This window comes from Arvicanthis niloticus, chromosome 15 (genome assembly GCF_011762505.2).
Source record: "Arvicanthis niloticus isolate mArvNil1 chromosome 15, mArvNil1.pat.X, whole genome shotgun sequence".
In the NCBI taxonomy this organism is placed as follows: Eukaryota; Metazoa; Chordata; class Mammalia; order Rodentia; family Muridae; genus Arvicanthis; species Arvicanthis niloticus.
In genome coordinates, this window is record NC_047672.1 from 26,000,428 (window position 1) to 26,019,015 (window position 18,588).

At 39.9% G+C, this 18,588-nt stretch overlaps 1 protein-coding gene across 1 annotated transcript in view; it reads right to left on the reverse strand.

Moving 5' to 3' along the window:
- Positions 1–18,338, reverse strand: part of Akr1d1 (aldo-keto reductase family 1 member D1) — a 36,081-nt gene extending 17,743 nt beyond the window's left edge. Inside the window, exons 1-3 of the mRNA XM_034519303.2 lie at positions 18,177–18,338; positions 16,389–16,553; positions 13,113–13,229 (exon numbers count right to left, since the gene is read on the reverse strand). Coding sequence (XP_034375194.2) covers positions 13,113–13,229; positions 16,389–16,553; positions 18,177–18,338 — 444 coding nt within the window. The remainder of the gene's footprint in view (positions 1–13,112; positions 13,230–16,388; positions 16,554–18,176) is intronic.
- Positions 18,339–18,588: the final 250 nt, after the last annotated feature.

Here is an 18,588-nt window from a genome sequence, read left to right on the forward strand (position 1 = left end):
CATAAAATTATAGAGCATATTATACATTCCTGAATCTTTTAAATAACATATTATTATATGTAATTATACAGACTGCAATATTTTATAATGGCGGGGGGTCCCTGAAAGTGTCATAGATAGCAGGAAAATGGTCCAGGTGAGGTAAGAATGAAACTTGATGTCCTTCCAGTCTGGGCCAGAGCACTGAGCAGATCTTGGGTGGCAGCTCTGTCCCCAACCTCCAAGAACCCAGAGGAAGCAGGGATCCCAGGCCCTCGAACTCAGGCAGTATCTTAGGTAAGCAGACAGCAGGGCCCGCCCTAAACAGGGAGTAACTGGGAACCAAAAGGACCCAGGAAGTCACTCCAGGCCCGGAACACTGGTTCCTTCCAGTCTGGGCCAGAGCACTGAGCAGATCTTGGGTGGCAGCTCTGTCCCCAACCTCCAAGAACCCAGAGGAAGCAGGGATCCCTCTAACTTGGACAGTGTCTTAGAAACTAGTTTCCAGATCTGAGGCCTGGATCAGACCTCTGCCAGGTCTGCCGTTGTGTCGACCCCGGATTCCACCTGAGACATACTGGAAGGTCCACTCAATCCAGAGCCACAGAGGAACAAATGAACTCAGAGCTTCAGACAACATATCCTGAGATATTCTAGAGGAGACACTGCACCCAGAACAGCAGACACCTAGCTGGACTACTACCTTGGAGGCACCATATCCTGAGGCATCCTAGAGGTACCACTATAATCAGTACAGCTGGAAAAGATCACAGAGACATCTAGACCCTAGGAGATCAGACACAAGCTAGATAACTAGAAAGACAGGCTTCAGTCAGAGACAGCAAGTACAGGCAGCACTAGAGTTAACCAGATGGCAAAAGGCAAGAGCAAGAACATAAGCAACAGAAACCAAAGTTACATGGCATCATCAGAACCCAGCTCCCCCATCAGAGCAAGCCCTGAACACCCCATCACACCAGAAAAGCAGGAATCAGAATTAAAATCACTTCTCATGATGATGATAGAAGGCTTTAAGAAAGACATAAATAACGCTCTCAAAGAACTTAAGGAGAGCACTGGTAGACAGATAGAAACCCTTAAAGAGGAAACACAAAAATCCCTTAAGGAATTGCAAGAAAATGCAGCCAAACGGGAAAAGGAATTAAACAGAACCATGCAGGATCTAAAAATGGAAGTAGAAACAATAAAGAAATCACAAAGGGACAATACCCTGGAGATAGAAAACCTAAAAAAAAAGATCAGGAGTCATAGACACAAGTATCACCAACAGAATACAAGAGATGGAAGAGAGAATCTCATGTGCAGAAGATACCATGGAAAACATTGACACAACTGTCAAAGAAAATGCAAAATACAAAAAGCTACTAACCCAAAATATACAAGAAATCCAAGACACAATGAGAAGGCCAAACCTAAGGATAATAGGTATAGATGAGGGGGAAGACTCCCAACTAAAAGGACCAGTAAATATCCTCAACAAAATTATAGAGGAAAACTTCCCTAACCTAAAGAAAGAGATGTCCATAAATATACAAGAAGCTTACAGAACTCCAAATAGTTTAGACCAGAAAAGAAATACTTCCCGCCATATAATAGTCAAAACATCAAATGTACAAAACAAAGAAAAAATACTAAAAGCAGTAAGGGAAAAAGGCAAAGTAACATATAAAGGCAGACCTATAAGAATTACAAAAGACTTCTCACCAGAGACCATAAAAGCCAGAAGATCCTGGACCGATATCATACAGACCCTAAGAGAACACAAATGCCAGCCCAGACTACTATACCCAGCAAAACTGTCAATCATTATTTATGAAGAAACCAAAATATTCCATGACAAATCCAAATTTACACAGTATCTCAACACAAATCCAGCACTTCAAAGAATAATTGGTGGAAAACTCCAACACAAGGAGGGAAACTATAACCCAGAAAAAGCAAGAAAGTAATCTTCCAAAAACCCCAAAAGAAGATAGTTACACAAACATATCTCCACGGATGTTAGTCCAAAAGCTTGGATTAGTGAAGACTCAACCCACAGACCACATGAAGCTCATGAAGAAGGAAGACCAAGAGGGGATGCCTCAGTTCTACTTAGAACGAGAAACAAAAATGCTCAAGGGAGCAAATAGGGAAACAAAACATGGACACATAGGGAGGGACCCAAGACTCCAGAGGTATATGTAGGGGAGGATGGCCTTGTCGGACATAGGTGGGAGAGGAGTTTCTTGGTCCCATAAAAAAAAAATGAACACACAGTGGGGGGGGGATGATGTGAGGGTGGGGAGAGGATAGTGAGGGGGGGTAGGTGCAGTCACTGCCTCATAGAAGCATGAGGAGGGGGATGGGATAGGAGGTTTCTGGGTGGTGGGAGGAAGTAGGCTAAGAGGATAAAATCTGAAATGTAAATACTACAACCAATTTTAACAAGCGGGGGGGGGGGGGGAAGTCTTCAGAACCAACATCTTTAAAAAAAATGTCAGCCCCCTGGGGGTGGGAAATTTTTTTTTCTTGATACTAAAACTTGTTCTGAGAATTGTATATTGCAGAATACACAGCCTTGGTGTATCTACTCACCAAGCATACTGAGCAGACCTGCCCAAACCTCTGATGTCCTGGAATTCCATCTGGATTCAGTGAAGACACAGCATTAGAGGCTTATCAACTTACTCTTCCCCCCAACCCCTCTTCTAAAATCTCAACGCCCTTAATCAGCATGAAGAAGTTAAAGAAGAGTCAGCGCCCCTATTCCCTGAGCTTGGGGACTAATGTGGTTAATAATGGTCTGTCTTTCTAGGGACAAGTAGTGGTTTTGTTGGAACAGGGGGGATTAGCTAGGACTTATTGCATAGCCATAACCTATTGGTAGAAATCTGTATAATTGTTATCAAGATGAAGTTATAATTTCTTAAATGGTACAAAATTTACTTTGATCTCAAATTTAAGGTTTTCATTGGTACAAGCCTCTTATTAATATAAAAATGAGATGAATATTGATACGCTCATGGGCATTGTGCTTGTATAACACATTTAGGAATACAATGCCTAGACCCAACCCTTTTTTAACCTTTTTAACTGATTTGGGACGCTTAACCTATGAGTTAAGGGACTATAGCAAATTCATATTTTTGAGTTTATTGTTAGGGTGTTTCCCATATTTTATTTAGAAATAGCTGAGAGGAGTGAACAGACAACAGTCCAGGTTACCTTACATGGATAGTTGGTTTTCAAAACATCAGAAGTCCATAGAACTGACGCTACAAATATTTATATATTAATGTTCATATTAATATATATATAGGTTGGTCAGTGGGTTACACCTCTGATTGAACAATTCCAAACTTATAACGCTTATGATTAACATTATTTTTAAAAAAATGTATAAATGCAAAAAGGAAAAGGGGGCATGGGATAGGGGTTTTCTAAGGGGGGGGGAATGGGGAAAGGGGATGGCATCTGAAGTGTAAATAAAATATCTAAAAAAAAAAAAAAAAAAAAAAAAGAATGAAACTTAACTCAGTCCAGCTTAGCCGGTGTTGGACCGAACTTCTTGAAGTGTAACATCAATTGGTTTATTTTAGTCATATTTAAGCACCACAATTTTGGAAAAGAAGTTTCCGGATGACAACTCAGTCTCAAGTTACAACAAACTTAAGATATATTTACATGGCAACGCTTCACAAGGCACATATGGCTTCTTCTATAAAGTTGGGTTCTGTTGGCTCCGAAGCAATGCTCAAGGTACAGGGGGGATGGGTCTAACATAAACAAAACATACATTCTATGGGGTGTGGGTGAAGCTTGGCTCTACAGGTAGCCAAAAGTCACCAGGTTGTAAACTATACCCTTCCCAGCATTCCAAGAGGAAGACAGGTAAAATTCTTTTTCCTTTGAAGAGCTAAGGCTGTGTGTTTAACTTTCCTGGCTTCTCTGGTGCTTATCTATGTGAACAAGAACCTCTTGCCCTCAGCATCTTCTTGTTTCTAAGTTTTTAAAGAAAAAAAATAATGGCCATATTAGAGGATATGATTAAATGCATTACCTCTATGGCTATATTATGGCTAATTATATAGGCATGCATAAGGATAGCTATCAGAGGACCAAGGAAAGGGGAAAGCCATGATGGGCATTCAAAGGTCACTTGAAAGATTTTAATTATCTCTTTGTACAAATCCTTAACTTGACCATCAATAATAATAGAAAAATATGACACATTAAAGCAACACATGCCAAGAAGTTGTTGACAACCAAGATTATACTTGAACAACAAATAATCTATAGTGGTTCTATTTTGTAAATATGTGGTCTTCAGTTCACCCATCTCTTGATTAATTTCTGCTAATATTTTGCCATAATATTAATAGTTTTACTAATCATATAGGCCACGTTTGAGACTTCTCTTTGTATATCAGTAACCATTCCTGTGATTATCAATAAAAGAACATAAAAACAATCTTTAGCATGGCAAACACCATCATACTGTCTGGTCTTACAGGTGTGTCTTTTAAGAACCTGACAAAAACCAGAGATTCTCCATTGACAAGCTGAGAGTTAATGTACAATACAGTCAGTAAACATAAGAGCAACATTTTGGGGTCTATGTCCAAGGACACACAAGTATAGTGTTCTTGTTGTTTCCCCAAAGTCTCAGTTTATGAGTTACAGTCTTGATGTCTCTCCCCACAAGTTAGCAATAGTCTTACTATTCCATCTTGTCTTAGTTAGGGTTTCTATGACTGTGAACAAGCATCATGACCAAAGCAACTCTTATAAAGGAAAACATTTAATTGGGGCTGTCTCAGAGTTCAGGAAGAGATAGCAACACTAGGCATGGTCTGAGTATCTGAAACCTCAAAGCCCACCCCCAGTAACATACTTTGTTCAGCAAGGTCCCATCTAACAGAGCCATTCCCTATGGACTAATAGGGGCCATTTTCATACAAACCACCACACATCTCCTTTTGATAAGTTTGTCATCCACTTTCAGATATTTTATTTGTCTGATGGCCTTTGGGATTTTTTTTTTTTTTTTTTTTTTTTTTTTTTTGCCAGATGCATCAAGGTGGGAACTGTGGGATTTTTTATTTATTTTCTGGAAAGACATAAACATAATCTTGCCTTGATCAAACACCAGCCACTCTCCATGATTAGTTTTTAGATCTTATTATTTAACAGATATTTTTAAAAGGATTATTAGATTTTAGTTGTAATATAACTCTTTGAAAGGACATGTATAAAGTCCTATTTGACAAAGTCAAAATTTAAATATAACACAATGTTATTTCTCTGGGTCTTATCCCACACCTAGGGCATGAGTCAGGGAAAGACAGTGTACCCATCTATAGTGAATTTTGAGCATAGATTTCTACATACTTGACAACAGAGAATATCCCAGACACAGATAACAGTAGTTCCAGATGTCAATCTGATGGTCATTCACCATTAATTATACACTAGCTTGGGATACTGTAAAATTATTCCTTTATGAGACCTGAGATGATGATGCAAGGCTTTAATCCCAACACTTGGGAGATAGAGGGAGCTGAGTCTCTGTGAGTTCAAAGCCAGCCTTGTCTACATAGTGAGTTTCAGGCTAGCTAGGACTGTATAGTTAAAACCCTGACTCAAAATCAATCAATCAATCAATCAAATCAATCAATCAAAAATATTTAAAAATTCTTTAGTTTGTGAGAAACAATGCCTTTAATAGAGCTCTCATGAGCCTACTTAAACTTCTTTTCTTGCCAGAGTCTTGATCATTTATCAAACCAAAGGCAAGCATAAAACTAAAAAACAAAGAAAATTAATTTCATTAGAAATGGCCAATAACTTTTAAAGACTTAAAGTTAATGCTATAAATTTTGAGATTTCTAAAATTCAGGGCAATTTTAATTTTGAGCTCAAGACTCTCCTGTTTTAGGAGCAGGATGTTTAGAAGTACCTGAGAAACAAATGCAGAGCATGAAAGAGAAAAGTTTTTCCAAGAAATCATCAACATTGATACCCAACTGATATTGTAAACGAAACAAAAAACCCGCGAGCAATATCAAAGCTTAATGGCTTCATAGAGTAAGAAGTTGCCGGATAGCTTCTGTTTGTACTACATTGTGTAGACTGTCTGCTGTAACAGATTTTTAGGCTGTATCAAAATATAACAGGTAAAAACTTCCAAAGAACCTAATTTCTATTTGATGTTTTTGTTTAACTCCTCTTGGCCTCAAAGGGAGTTTGAGAAATATGTAATGACTTTTTGCATTTATTGGTTGTCATATTATCCAAATGAAATATTTTTCAAAACATTTTTTTTTAAAAAATTACATCCTGTTTTCAAAAATCCATCCCAAGTCTGTTTACACTGTCATTTTTTAAAGTTTTGTTATATTGTACAAAAATATAAATTTTAAAAATGAAGTTTTGGTAATCATAAATAAAAAAAGGAATCCTGGTGGTGTCCCGGCTCTCATTGTTTGAAAGGTGTAAAATAAAAAAGTCTTCATTCTTTATGTAAAAGACAAGATACATTTTTCTTATTTTGATGCTACTCCAAGTGCACCACTGATGAGTGAGTACTTTGATGCGGCATCAGCAGAGAAAGCAGGCTCAGTAACAGACAACTCACTACACCAACCCTTTGGAGCAGCTGCCCACCAGCAACCTAAGTCAGGGCTGCTTTTCTGGCTTTCCCATCCGCAGGTTCTTTCTGCTTGTGTTCTCTAGAGACAGAGGGGCCTGCAGTTCACTATTGCTATCATGTTTCAGTAGTATTTTTTAAAAATTTACCTATTGTAAAGAAAATCTCTTTAAATAAACAGTAAAAACTTATATTGGAACCTGTTTTGTGAGTTATCTCTTTGAGCGTGAAGCCTGTCAGCAAAGTAAACTGTATAAGCAAACTTTTTATTATTATTATTATTATTTTATTGCTTTAGGCTTAACCTTGAAAACATGTATAGGAAGCTAAATAAAGCTTGCCCTGTGTAATGACTCACATTTGTATTTAGTATGACTACAAGTACAGTTCTGAGAACGTTGTATAATTTGATAATTTTTAAGTGTCAGAAAATTAACCTGCACTTTTAAATTATCTTTAACAGTTTACAACAAGTTTGTAGCTTTTATAAGTATCAGGATTTTATAATTGTATCCCTGTTGAGTTTGAACCTTAACAATTTGTATTTAACATTTAATGGAAAATCCTTTAGCATCAAAAAAAATAAAAATAAAAATTTAAACCATCAATACAGTCTATAGGCAGAGTAGAAACTTTGTTTTCTGACTTGTTCATAGTGTACCATTACAGAATATCAGGGCTTGGTTTTTTTTTGTTGTTTTTTTTATTTTTAATGGCTCAGTTTATCCACACAGCTAAAGCTTAAATTAACTAAGTTAGCAAAGACAAAGAGACTAGACATCAATCTTTAAGTCAGTTTCTGTTAACCTGACTTAGGAATTTATAAGCCTTATTTATCATATATAACTTATTTGTCAAACACCTGATGTTTATTGTTTAAAATTTCCTTGAAGTCTAGTGCTGAACAGTCAGCAAAGACTGAAGTAGTTAAATATACATCTCTAAGTCGGGGTTTGTTAAATTGAGAAGACCTTTAAAACCTTAGGAATTTATCATTATATAAAAATTCACCCTAATCCAAATTATTTTGCAGGCCTGTTGTGGCCGCCTTAGTCTAAACAGGAGATAGAGTGATAGACAGGAGGCTCGGTAGGACGGATACCTTTTATAGATGCTGCCTATAGATACATGTTTAAGCTATTAACCATTTGTTATAAGGGGTTTCTAAACTTTTAAATAAAAAGATTTTCTTTATTTATTACATATGATGAGTACACGGTAGCTATCTTCAGACATAGCAGAAGAGGGCATCAGATCCCACGTCATACGTTTGTGAGCCATGTGGTCACTGGGACTTGAACTCAAGAAGAGCAGTCAGTGCTCTGAGCCATCTCTCCAGCCCCATTTGTTATAAGTTTTAAGCTAGTTTTTGTTAGTTTTTTTCATGTCTAATGAACTTATACATCCTAAGATATAAAGTTTAAAGTTAAAAGATCTTTAAGAATGAAAAGTAGAAAAGGCTTAGAGATTTTTTCACCCATTCATTGCATTTTTTTTACATTTATAGCCTTTCTATAACATTTGTTTTCTTTCATTCTTTCATTTTTCTAGATACACTTGACTACATTGTTAGTGTATCTGTGTCTTTTATGTACAAAGTTATACAAGAGATGAGTTAAAATAGTTAATGGTTGAGAAATGTCTCATAATAAAAGTTGAACACATTGAGTTGAGACTATGTATCGTCTTTTCTGTGGAGCACATGGAGCTGTATATAAAAGCCATGCTCCTCGTCCTTTTAAAGAGCTGCCTGGAGAAGCATTAGGAAAAGTCTCTATAGGAATTTTAGATGTCATTTTAGGTAATACCCATGGGGCATTTTCAAAAAATTTTTTTTTTTTTTTTGTTTTGGTTTGGTTTTTTTGTTTTTTTTTGGTTTTTTTTTTTTTTTTTGGGGGGGGGATGCTTTGGAACCAGATCCTTAGTAGTGACAGGCAGGTATGGATGCATCCAACTTGATAGGTCCCCAAATTCTTTGTAAGTAATTGAGAGTACATTGTTTGGGAAGTTTTAAGCTGAGAGCCTGATGGCAAATTTGTTGTAGAGTAATAATGCATTTATCTGGAGCTGTGTTTAAATTTTCTTCTCTTAGTTTATTTACCATGAAAGTTAAACACTTAAGTGTTCGATTAGACCAGCAGAAGGGGGGAATGCCCTCCATATGCACTGAACAACCATTACTTCAGGAAGCTTAAACAGCACCAGCTAAGGTACTTATACCTTAGTTGCAATTGTTGCTGTACTAAAAGTTGGGCCTGTTTTAATTGTTCCCCATGAAGGGACCATTAATCAATATGTACTGAGTTATTTTCACTGTGAGGGAAAACAAACAAAACACACACAAACACACAAGCAAAATAAAACTAAGCCCTAGGGCAGCAGAGTCCTCACAGGCTGCAGGTGGTAGAGTCCCACCCACAACTCTTTGGAATTTGCTCTGCACTACCAGCAACTGGCTGTGGGAAGAGCTAAGTGGAAAGGAATGCAGGCAGAGGGCTTTGAGCTCTGGCCAGATCACTCAGGAGGGTGAGCCCTGAGGTGACTCTGTGACCACTAGGAAACCTGACTTTGCCTGCCCTGCCAATAATTACCAATAACTAACTGTATGTAGCGGAAAACTCTCTCTCTCTCTCTCTCTCTCTCTCTCTCTCTCTCTCTCTCTCTCTCTCTCTCTCTCTCTCCTGAGAAGGTTTAAGCAAGACATTACTCAAGACATTACTCCAGCTTGTAAAATAATTACCAAGGGTTTTAAGGTCTCTTAACCTGGCCTCTCTTTATATTACTTCCCATGTGTATGAAGTTGCAGAGCTGTTGTTCTGAGTAATTTGCTCCTCTGGATCTTAACAAATATCTCAATAACTGTACAAAATGCTGTGTTTCAAAACAGCGAGGAAAGCTCATGTTAATACTCATTCTCTCACTTCTCATAACGCTTGCGTGAAAGACCCAAGTTTCCTAAACCCTGGACCTCTATTTAAAGAAAAATGTTTCTACCTTCTCCAAGGGTTGTGTGCCCCACATTTAGTGCCAGCTTCGAGGGTTCCTGCAAGCATCAGGGTTAGCAGAGAAATGACCCAGGTGAGGTAAGAATGAAACTCAGCCTGACTCAGTTAGCCGGTGCTGAGCCAAGCTTCTTGGAGTCTGACACCAAATTGGCTTATTTAAGCCATATTTAAGCACACCACGATTTGGGTGAAAAGTTTGGTGTAATAATAATCATCAGTGATAATAATTAACTCAGTCCCAAGTGTAAAACAAACTTAAGACATGTTTACTTTGAGACTCTTTACAAAATATATTTGGCTTCTTCCTTAAAGATAGGTTCTGTTGACCCAGAACCAGTGCTCCAGACTTAGGGCCTGGGGAGAATGACTAAGGTAAACATAATGCCTGTGGGTGTCGGGGTTGACCTGGCCTAAGATACCACCGAAATCACTTAGGCTACTGTAAATTGACATGATGTCTCTCGTAAGGATGGGCTTAATGGACTTAGAAACAATATTCATGATTTAGGGGAAGGGGTCTGGAATAAACAAAACACAAATACTATGGGATACAGCTGAGGCCCAGCTCTACAGATAGCAAAGGGTCACTGGGTTGCAAACTACAATCCTTCCCAGCATTCTGGGAGGAAGACAGGTAGACATCATTTTCCTTTGATGAGATGAAGCCCTGCATGTTTAATTTTTCCTGGCTTCTCCAGTGTGTATCTGTGTGCACAAGGGCCTCTTGCTCCCTAGATATAATTAGTATATATAGTTAATACAATCTCTTCTTTGTGGGAGTCTCCAGGTAGCTCCATTTGTCTGATGCACATTACTTACATTACTTCCATTACCTTACCTGAATCTCCCAGTCTTTACCAGTAGCCACGGGTGCCTTCGTAAGAAATGGTGTCTGAGAATGAGGACTCTCACAGTCAGTGCTCTGGCAAGCTATCCTAGCTGAAGTTCAAGGCAACAAAGTTCTTACCCTCTTAACAAAGCCAAATCACGGAGGAGAGAGGAGAAATCTTTCAGTGAAGAAAAATATAGTCCTCCGTACATCGACATGCTGACATGGATGACAGAAAATTTCATCAGGCCTAATGAGTAGATGAAGAGCTATAGAGAGGAAGGAGGGATGGGATTTTTTTTTTTTATTGTGATGAGAACCTAATCCTAAGGGGTTATCCCAAAACTAATATAAATAAAGGCAATAATGATTGGAGTCAGTAGGTTTCACACATACACACACAGGCACACCCACATGCACAAGCATACCTGCACGTGCACACACACCCACAGAGAGAGACAGACACACAGTCAGACACACATACACACAACACAGAGACAGACAGACACACAGACACAAGACACAAGACACACAAACACAAGACACAGACACACAGAGAGAGACAGACACACAGACACACACACATACACACACACACACACATACACGAATGTATATACATATGAATGATCAGGTCATAAATTTGAGAACAGGTAGATTGGGGACATGGGAGAAGTTGAGGAGTAGAAATAAATCTATATTGTCTTGTCTGTTAAATCTTCATCCAACTAAAAGCCTATGATTATCAATACTGTTGCAAAGACACCAAGCCCACGCCTCCATTCGAAAGGGAAATGTCCTCCAAGTCCCTCTCCAGCTTTGGCCTCAAAGGATAGTCACGGCAAAGCAGGACCTGGGCAGTGTGATGGATTGTTTAAACTACCTTAGCCTCTGTGACACAATGTTCTTTGGAGCTGTGCCACGTTATTCAGTCTGCGGACAGCTAACTAGGTTTTGCTTCTTTGTTTTAAAAGGACCTGCTTGTGCCTACTGCACACCTTTAATTTCAGCACTTCTGAATAGAGGCAGGTGGATCTCTGAACTCAAGGCCAGAGTGTTCTATAGAGTGAGTTCCCGGACAGCCAGGGCTACATGGAGTAACCCTGTCTTGAAAAACCAAAAGTTACAAAAGAAAAGAAAAAGATTTGTTTTACTTTTATTTGTGTGTATATATACACTCACGAGGCCAAACGGGTGCCAGGTACCCTGGAGGTGGAGTCACAGGTGCTTGTAAGCTGCTGGGCTTGGTGCTGGGAATGAAACTCAGGTCATTTGCAAGAGCAATAAGCATGTTTAACCACTGGCCTGTCACTTTAGTCCCCAGTTCTGGTTTTTTGTTTGTTTGTGTTTTACCTTTTATCAATTCTTTGTGAATTGCACATCATTCACCCAATCTCACGCATTTCCCCATCCCTTCATGTCTGCCCTCGCCCTTGCAACCTCCCCACAAAAGAAAACACAAACAAAACACAAACAAACAAAAAGAAACATCTCTCTGTGGAAGCCGCAGTGTGTCACAGCACGTCACACAGTATACTCTTTTGCCCAAACAGCTTTACTTGCAAATGTTCATTGAAATGAGTCGGCAGTCTGGTTTGAGGCCTCTGGCTTCTGCTATCGATACTGGATCCTCACTGGGACTCCTCTCAGTTACCTTGTTGTTGCCCTGTGTCATGGAGATCCTACAGCTTTGAATCTGCAAGACTGGTTGGTTGACAAGCTGCAGCCATAGACAAGGTAGATGTTGGGTGGGCCAACTCAGAGCCCTGTATCTGGGCCTGGGTGGTAGCTGGGTTGGTCAGCTCAACCATACTATTGCCAGCAGGGCCAGCCCTCCCTCACACATACAACCAGAGCCAGATCTATTGTACTGCCCAGGCGAGGGTCTGGCCTGCCACAGATGTGTGTGTGTGTGTGTGTGTGTGTGTGTGTTAGACATCTTTTCTTTGCTCACACCAAAGCACAGCAGATAAGGGGCTTGGCCAGCTCTCTCATGCTCATACTCTTAGGGCTGCCTCACCCTCTTTCCCTCCACAATTCTACTGTGTTTCCCAGGCAAGGTGAAGGGTCCACTCTCCCAAGTCCAGTCCTGTTTCTTAATTTCTACTCAGCAACTACATATATCAGGGTTAAATAAACAGTGTGTCTATAGATGGAAAGAAAAAGTCTCAAAAGGGACTATACTTGTATTCCAGAAATAAATGTCATCCTGATATTCTGCTTTGGTTTCAGCTTTACAAACCCGAAGCCAAATGAATCCCCCCCCCTTTTATTTTAGTGGTCTCCTGTTGAGGGGAATGGAAGGTAAGAATTTTTTTTTTATTATAGTACTTTGCTCTGTGATGTGTGAAAGACATTTTTTTTATGGCTATAGGGTTAGAAGATGGATATGTCTAGATATTGGTCAACTATAATATGGAGCACAGCGTTACTCTGATGGAAAACAACTACAGTTGTTAAAACATGTATCATAGAAACTGCATTGAGTTAAGGACCGTGGGCTCAAAGCTGTAAGCGTTATTTGTTGAGTTTTTGTCAGTCAAGGTCAGTATCCTCGCATCTATGGTAGCAAGCATTACAGCATTCTGTGCTACTAAAGAATGATCAATATGGGCTAGAGCTCTAAACTTTAGGTACTTGAGCTTACCTTAAAGGCCATGGGCAATTCAATGATATACAGGTCTATGTAGTCTAGCTTGAGGGCCTTTAGCGTCCTTTCCAGGGCTGGACGGACCATCTCTGGGACATGCTCCGTACACCATAACTGAAAAGAAAGTCATGAAGGATAGTGAAATACTATCTACTATCTCCACAATCACATAGTGAAACCCTCATACATGTCATCTGTTCCTGTTACATGATTACACTTGAGGGTAGGAAGACTGGATGAGACTCTTGACACTGTTCTGATAATCCACTGCTCTACAGTCTCATTTGGTCTCACACCCCAGGGCAATTTAGCCAATCCTAGATAAGGCTTCACTCTGAGTTCAAAGTGTTGGACGGTGGACGAGTAAGGCCAAGTTTTCATGCCAATGCAGAAAACAGAGTGGTAATCAGATAAATTAGTACATCTTCTTGTAGTATAAATTTTGCTCCAAAGCTTTTTGTGCGTGTTGAGGGGGAGGATTGACCCTATATATTTGTCACAGGATATGAAACTGAAAAATTAGACTCTCCCAGTTTTGTTCTTGTCTTAAAAGCACAGAAAAAAACAGACATAGTGTTGCAGGGTATGTAATCACGATGTGAATCCCGAGATTGTGTTATTTACTGAAAAGCCCCGTTTCTAGCTGTTGAATGGCTCAACCTTACACATACCTGTAATCCCTCTGGCTGGAATACAGACACGCCTTTAATCCCAAACAATAAAAGTAAAGTTAGTTTGAAGAAGGAAGTACACATGTTTGAAAGTGATGTCTAACTGAGTGGTAGACAAAGTGATGAATCAGAGAAAGATTTGAGAGCATATGACCAACTCTCACAAGAAGAGAGGAAAGGGAGTTACTTAAGAGAGCAGTGCAGACAGAAAGGACAAGGTTGTTTTACCAGGACAGTTTTACAGAGACAGACTGCAGAGAGAGAACAAGCTAGACCAGGTGAAGATAGATAGACCCAGAGAATGAGAAGGAACCAGACTAGAACAAAATGCCAAAGTTAGTATGAGGCCAAACAGAGCAATTCAGAAGCTGAGAGAAACCATATTAAATCAGCCAGTTTGGAGAGAAAAATTGAGCCTAAACAGCTGAGTTGAATCAGCCAACCAGAGCTCAGAAGTAACTAGAAAGGGTGAGCTTATTCAGCAGTAAGTCTCAGAAGCTGAAAATATTTGAGGCCTGAATAAGGTTGTACAGAGGCTAGAAATTTCCAGGACTAGACCTAGGTTAGCAGACTGAGGCAGGAAGCCTCTGAGACTTGACAATTAAACAGGAGACTAAAAGACACATTTACAACACAGTGACACACACCTGTACTATTAGCTGCTTGGTAGGTTGTGGCAGAAGGGTGGAAAGTTCAAGGCCTACCTGAACTACAGAGTCCTAGGCCAGATTAGGCAATTTGGCAAGACTCTGTCTCAAATTATAGTCTAAAGAAGGATTAACTGGTGGAGGGAGCATCAGAGGAAGAGGCTGGCGAGGTAGTTCAGTCAGTAAAAGGCTTGATATACAAGTATGAGGACCTGAGTTTAATCTCCTGGCCCCATGTAAAAGCCAGGCTTGGTAACATAGCCAAAATTAAGGTGCTGTGGAGGTAGAGATAGGTAATCCCTGGTCTTGCTGGCTAGCTAGCCTAACCTGATTAGTGCCCCCCCAGATCTCAGTGAGAAACCCTGTCTCAAAAAACAGAAGGTAGATGGGTAGATGGCTACGAAGGGATGACAAGTGAGGTTGGCTTCTGGCCTACACAGTCACACATACACATACACACACACACTTAACTACCTGCATATACATGAACACACACTCATACCTATCTACACATATCATTAAAAAAAAAATGGAATATAGCTCAGAGAGTCAGTGCTTGCCTTGCATGCACAAGGCCCTGGGTTCAAACCCTAGTAATGGGGAAAGGGAACATAGGATAGAAAAAAAATGTAAAGGAGAGAGAGAAGAGAAAAATATGCTTCCATTATTACTGTGGACTCTATTGGCATTATCACTGCCATTCCATCCAAGTGAAAAGTATGTTTTTTCATCTTATTTTACTTTTCCGTTTCTTTCTGTGATGCTAGGGGTTGAACCCAGGGCCTAATCATGCCAGGTGAACTCTCTACCATTGAGCTACAGCCTAATTCTTTTCTAAAGTTAAAGATGACTTCTTGTTAAGCCACTTAGACTGCCTTAACTCCATCGCTAGCCCAAGCAGGCATTGAGCTGTGATCCCTCTACCTCAGCCTCCTGAATAGCCTGGATTATAGGTCCTCTTTAATGTTCTTTTGTTCAACAAGGATATACAATATTAGTTTTGTGCTAGGTACAGTTCAAGTGCTTTATAAATACTAATCCGTAAGTTTAGGAAATGTTTGACTTTATCATTTCCATCTTACATAGGGAAAACAAGGGTCGTAAATGCTAAGTACCTCACCGTTGGACCACACAGCTATTTTTGTAAGTATTCTCTTGTATTATGCTGTGGGAAACGTGTTGTAAGTTATGCAATTATCTTAGTCACTATTCCTTTGTTGTGAAGAGACACGAAGACTAAAGCAACTCTTATAAAAGAAAGCATTTAATTGGAGCCTTGCTTACAGTTTCAGAGGCTTAGTCCATTATCATCATGGTGACAAGCACACAGGCATGGAACTGGAGCAGTAGCTGAGAGCTTTACTTACTGATCCACAGAGAGTATTGAAGCCTCAAAGCTCACCCTTAGTGACACACCTCTTTCAACAAGAACACCCCTCCTCAAACAAGGGTCCCCTCACAATACTCACAGTTTGCCGACTGGGTACTAAGCACACGAGGATATGAGCCTATGAGGTCATTCTTACCCAAACCACCATAAAAATCTACCACAAAGTCTGGGAACTCATCTACTACCTCATACTGATCTTGGGTATTGGTAAACCTGCAGTGAAGGCAAACCTCCATGGGCCAAAGCCACTAGTCCTTCCATGAGCTCAATTACACATGGCCTTCTGTTTACTTGTGGGTACATTTCCATGTGTATGCTTTATTATGTTTAATTGACATGCATGTATACACAGGTATATTGTTTTCAGCAAATTAAAGGATTTAGAAGGATAACTTTGCCCATCACCTCCTCCCTTTCTTCCCCCTCTTCCTTCCTTTATTGTTTACCAGTGTTTGATTGAGATCATATCTACGGCCTTGTGCACACTAGCTGAGGACTGTCTTACTGAACTCTACCCCCACACTACGCCCCATTCACTGTATCTACATAGTAAGACATGACTCACCTTTCCGCAGTAGAAAATCTCTTCCCTCTTTACCTTCCCTTCTGCTATCTTTTCTCTGATGGCCTCACCAACTTCATGCTCATTGTGGTAGATGAAGGCCCCATCGATGTGCCGGTACCCCTCGTCAATAGCTGTCTTCACTGCGACATAGGTCTTCCCAGGGACCTTATGAGATGATGTGGATAAATATCGGGAGGAGAGAAGTGGGTTTTAAAAGGATATCTCATAATACACTGATTTACAGCTCACAGAGCAGTTCCCAATGCCATGCTTTGATGATTGGAAGATCATAGAACTAAGAGAAACTGGCGAACTGCCTCATTCAACACTCCATCTGTGCCCTCCAGGTTGACCTTGACACTGGAGCTTCAGAATTGTGATTTCTCTGGTATTGACAAAGCAGTGTGCAGAGCCCAAGGTCTGAACATGAATGATGTGGGTTCACATTTCAGCCCTGGGCCTTGTCAGTCTAACCTGGATGTGTTCGGTCTCTCTATGCTCATCTGTCTTTCCATGTCTGTCAGTGGACTTAACCAGTATTGATTTTGTAATGTGAGGATTATGTTAGCAAATGAATGTGGTACAAAGCATGTACAGTGTTCTGGGCTCATAGTTAAGTGTTTAGAACACTTTTAGCTATTTTTTTTTAAATTTATATCTCCATACTGTCTGATATACACATTTCTCTCACAAACTTTTCTATTCGATTAATAGGCACTCTTTGAACATGCACCATATACAAGACATTGTCATGAGACTCTAGAGTTGAACAAACAGTGGTCTTTTCTAATAAACTTCTCAGGCCAGTGAGAAAGATTACAGAGTGGCAGTAGGACAAGAGGCTGTGTGTGTGAGCATGGGCAAGTTAGGGTGTCGTGAGTGGGAAGAGGTATCCTTTGGTTTGATCCTTCAAAGTTCACTATAGGGGGCTGGGAGATGGCTCAGTTGTTGAGCTGCATGCCATGGTAACATGAAAACCTGAACTTGGATTCCTAGCACCCACATAAAAGCCACACATGAAGGGGTGAGTCTGTATCCCTAGTGCTGGCTTGAGAAGCAGAGATAAGCAGATTGATGCCTGGAGCTCATTGGTCTGCCACTGTAGCAACTGGTGAGCTCTAGCTCTCACATGCGGAAACTTTTCTGTGTGGTGATGTTGATTCGTTGATTCATTGATGCTTTTAGATATGAGGCACAGTTCTAGAACCAAACTCCACCTTCTCTGCTTGCACAGTTAAGGACTCTGCTTTCTCTTAGAATTTAAATGCCTACATAGCAAGACAACTCTCTTCATAGTGGAAGCTTTTATAGACTCATGCTCACAGGTGAGTCTAGCCTGCAGCCAACAGACCACATCTGGACAAAGATCACTATGAATGAATCTCTCCACAAACTCACAGACTTAAAATGCCATGACTTTATTTTCAATCTTTTGAAGCATGTACTCTGTGGTTGATGACATCATGTCACAATTGAAAAAGCTTGAATTAGATATGTATGCCTGTGTGGCCAGTATTCATTTTACACTCCTTAGACTGAACTAAAAATTCTTAAATAAAAACTTAAAAAGTACTTTACAAATCATAAACTCACAAGTCCCAAGTCTCTTGCTTCACTCTGGCTGTTAGCCTTAAGTCGACCTTCAAGGAGAAAGAGAAATAAAACTACATTCTGCAACTATAAAACCTTAAAATGTGACCAGATAGAATTCAACCTTTGATTTAAAATCCATTTAAGCAACACCCGACACACACACGCACATTCACACGCACACGTACACGCACATACCGGTCTGGGATCTGAATAGGTTCCAAGCCCAATGACTGGAATGCTGCTCCCGTCATTCAGGGATATTTGGTGGTTTGCAGTGCTGAGGCTCATTGTAGAGAAGGGATCTGAAGCTTCTAGAGGTGATTCTGAACTGCACAGAGTCACGTTCTTTGAAAACATATCCCAGAGCCTATTGCATAAAAGAACTGACCACTCAGAGGAGGAGCAGGGAGGGGAAAGATGATAAGTAAATAGATTTCTCAATCTCCCTGAAAATTCTAGGCAGTTTTTTTTTTGTTTGTTTGTTTGGTTTGGTTTGGTTTGGTTTTGGTTTTTTGGAATCCCCTCAGAGGCTTGAAGCTGTAAACCTGTTGAAGGGTTATGCTCTGTGTTCTGCAAATAAAAACAGTTTGTTTAAGGAAAGCAATCT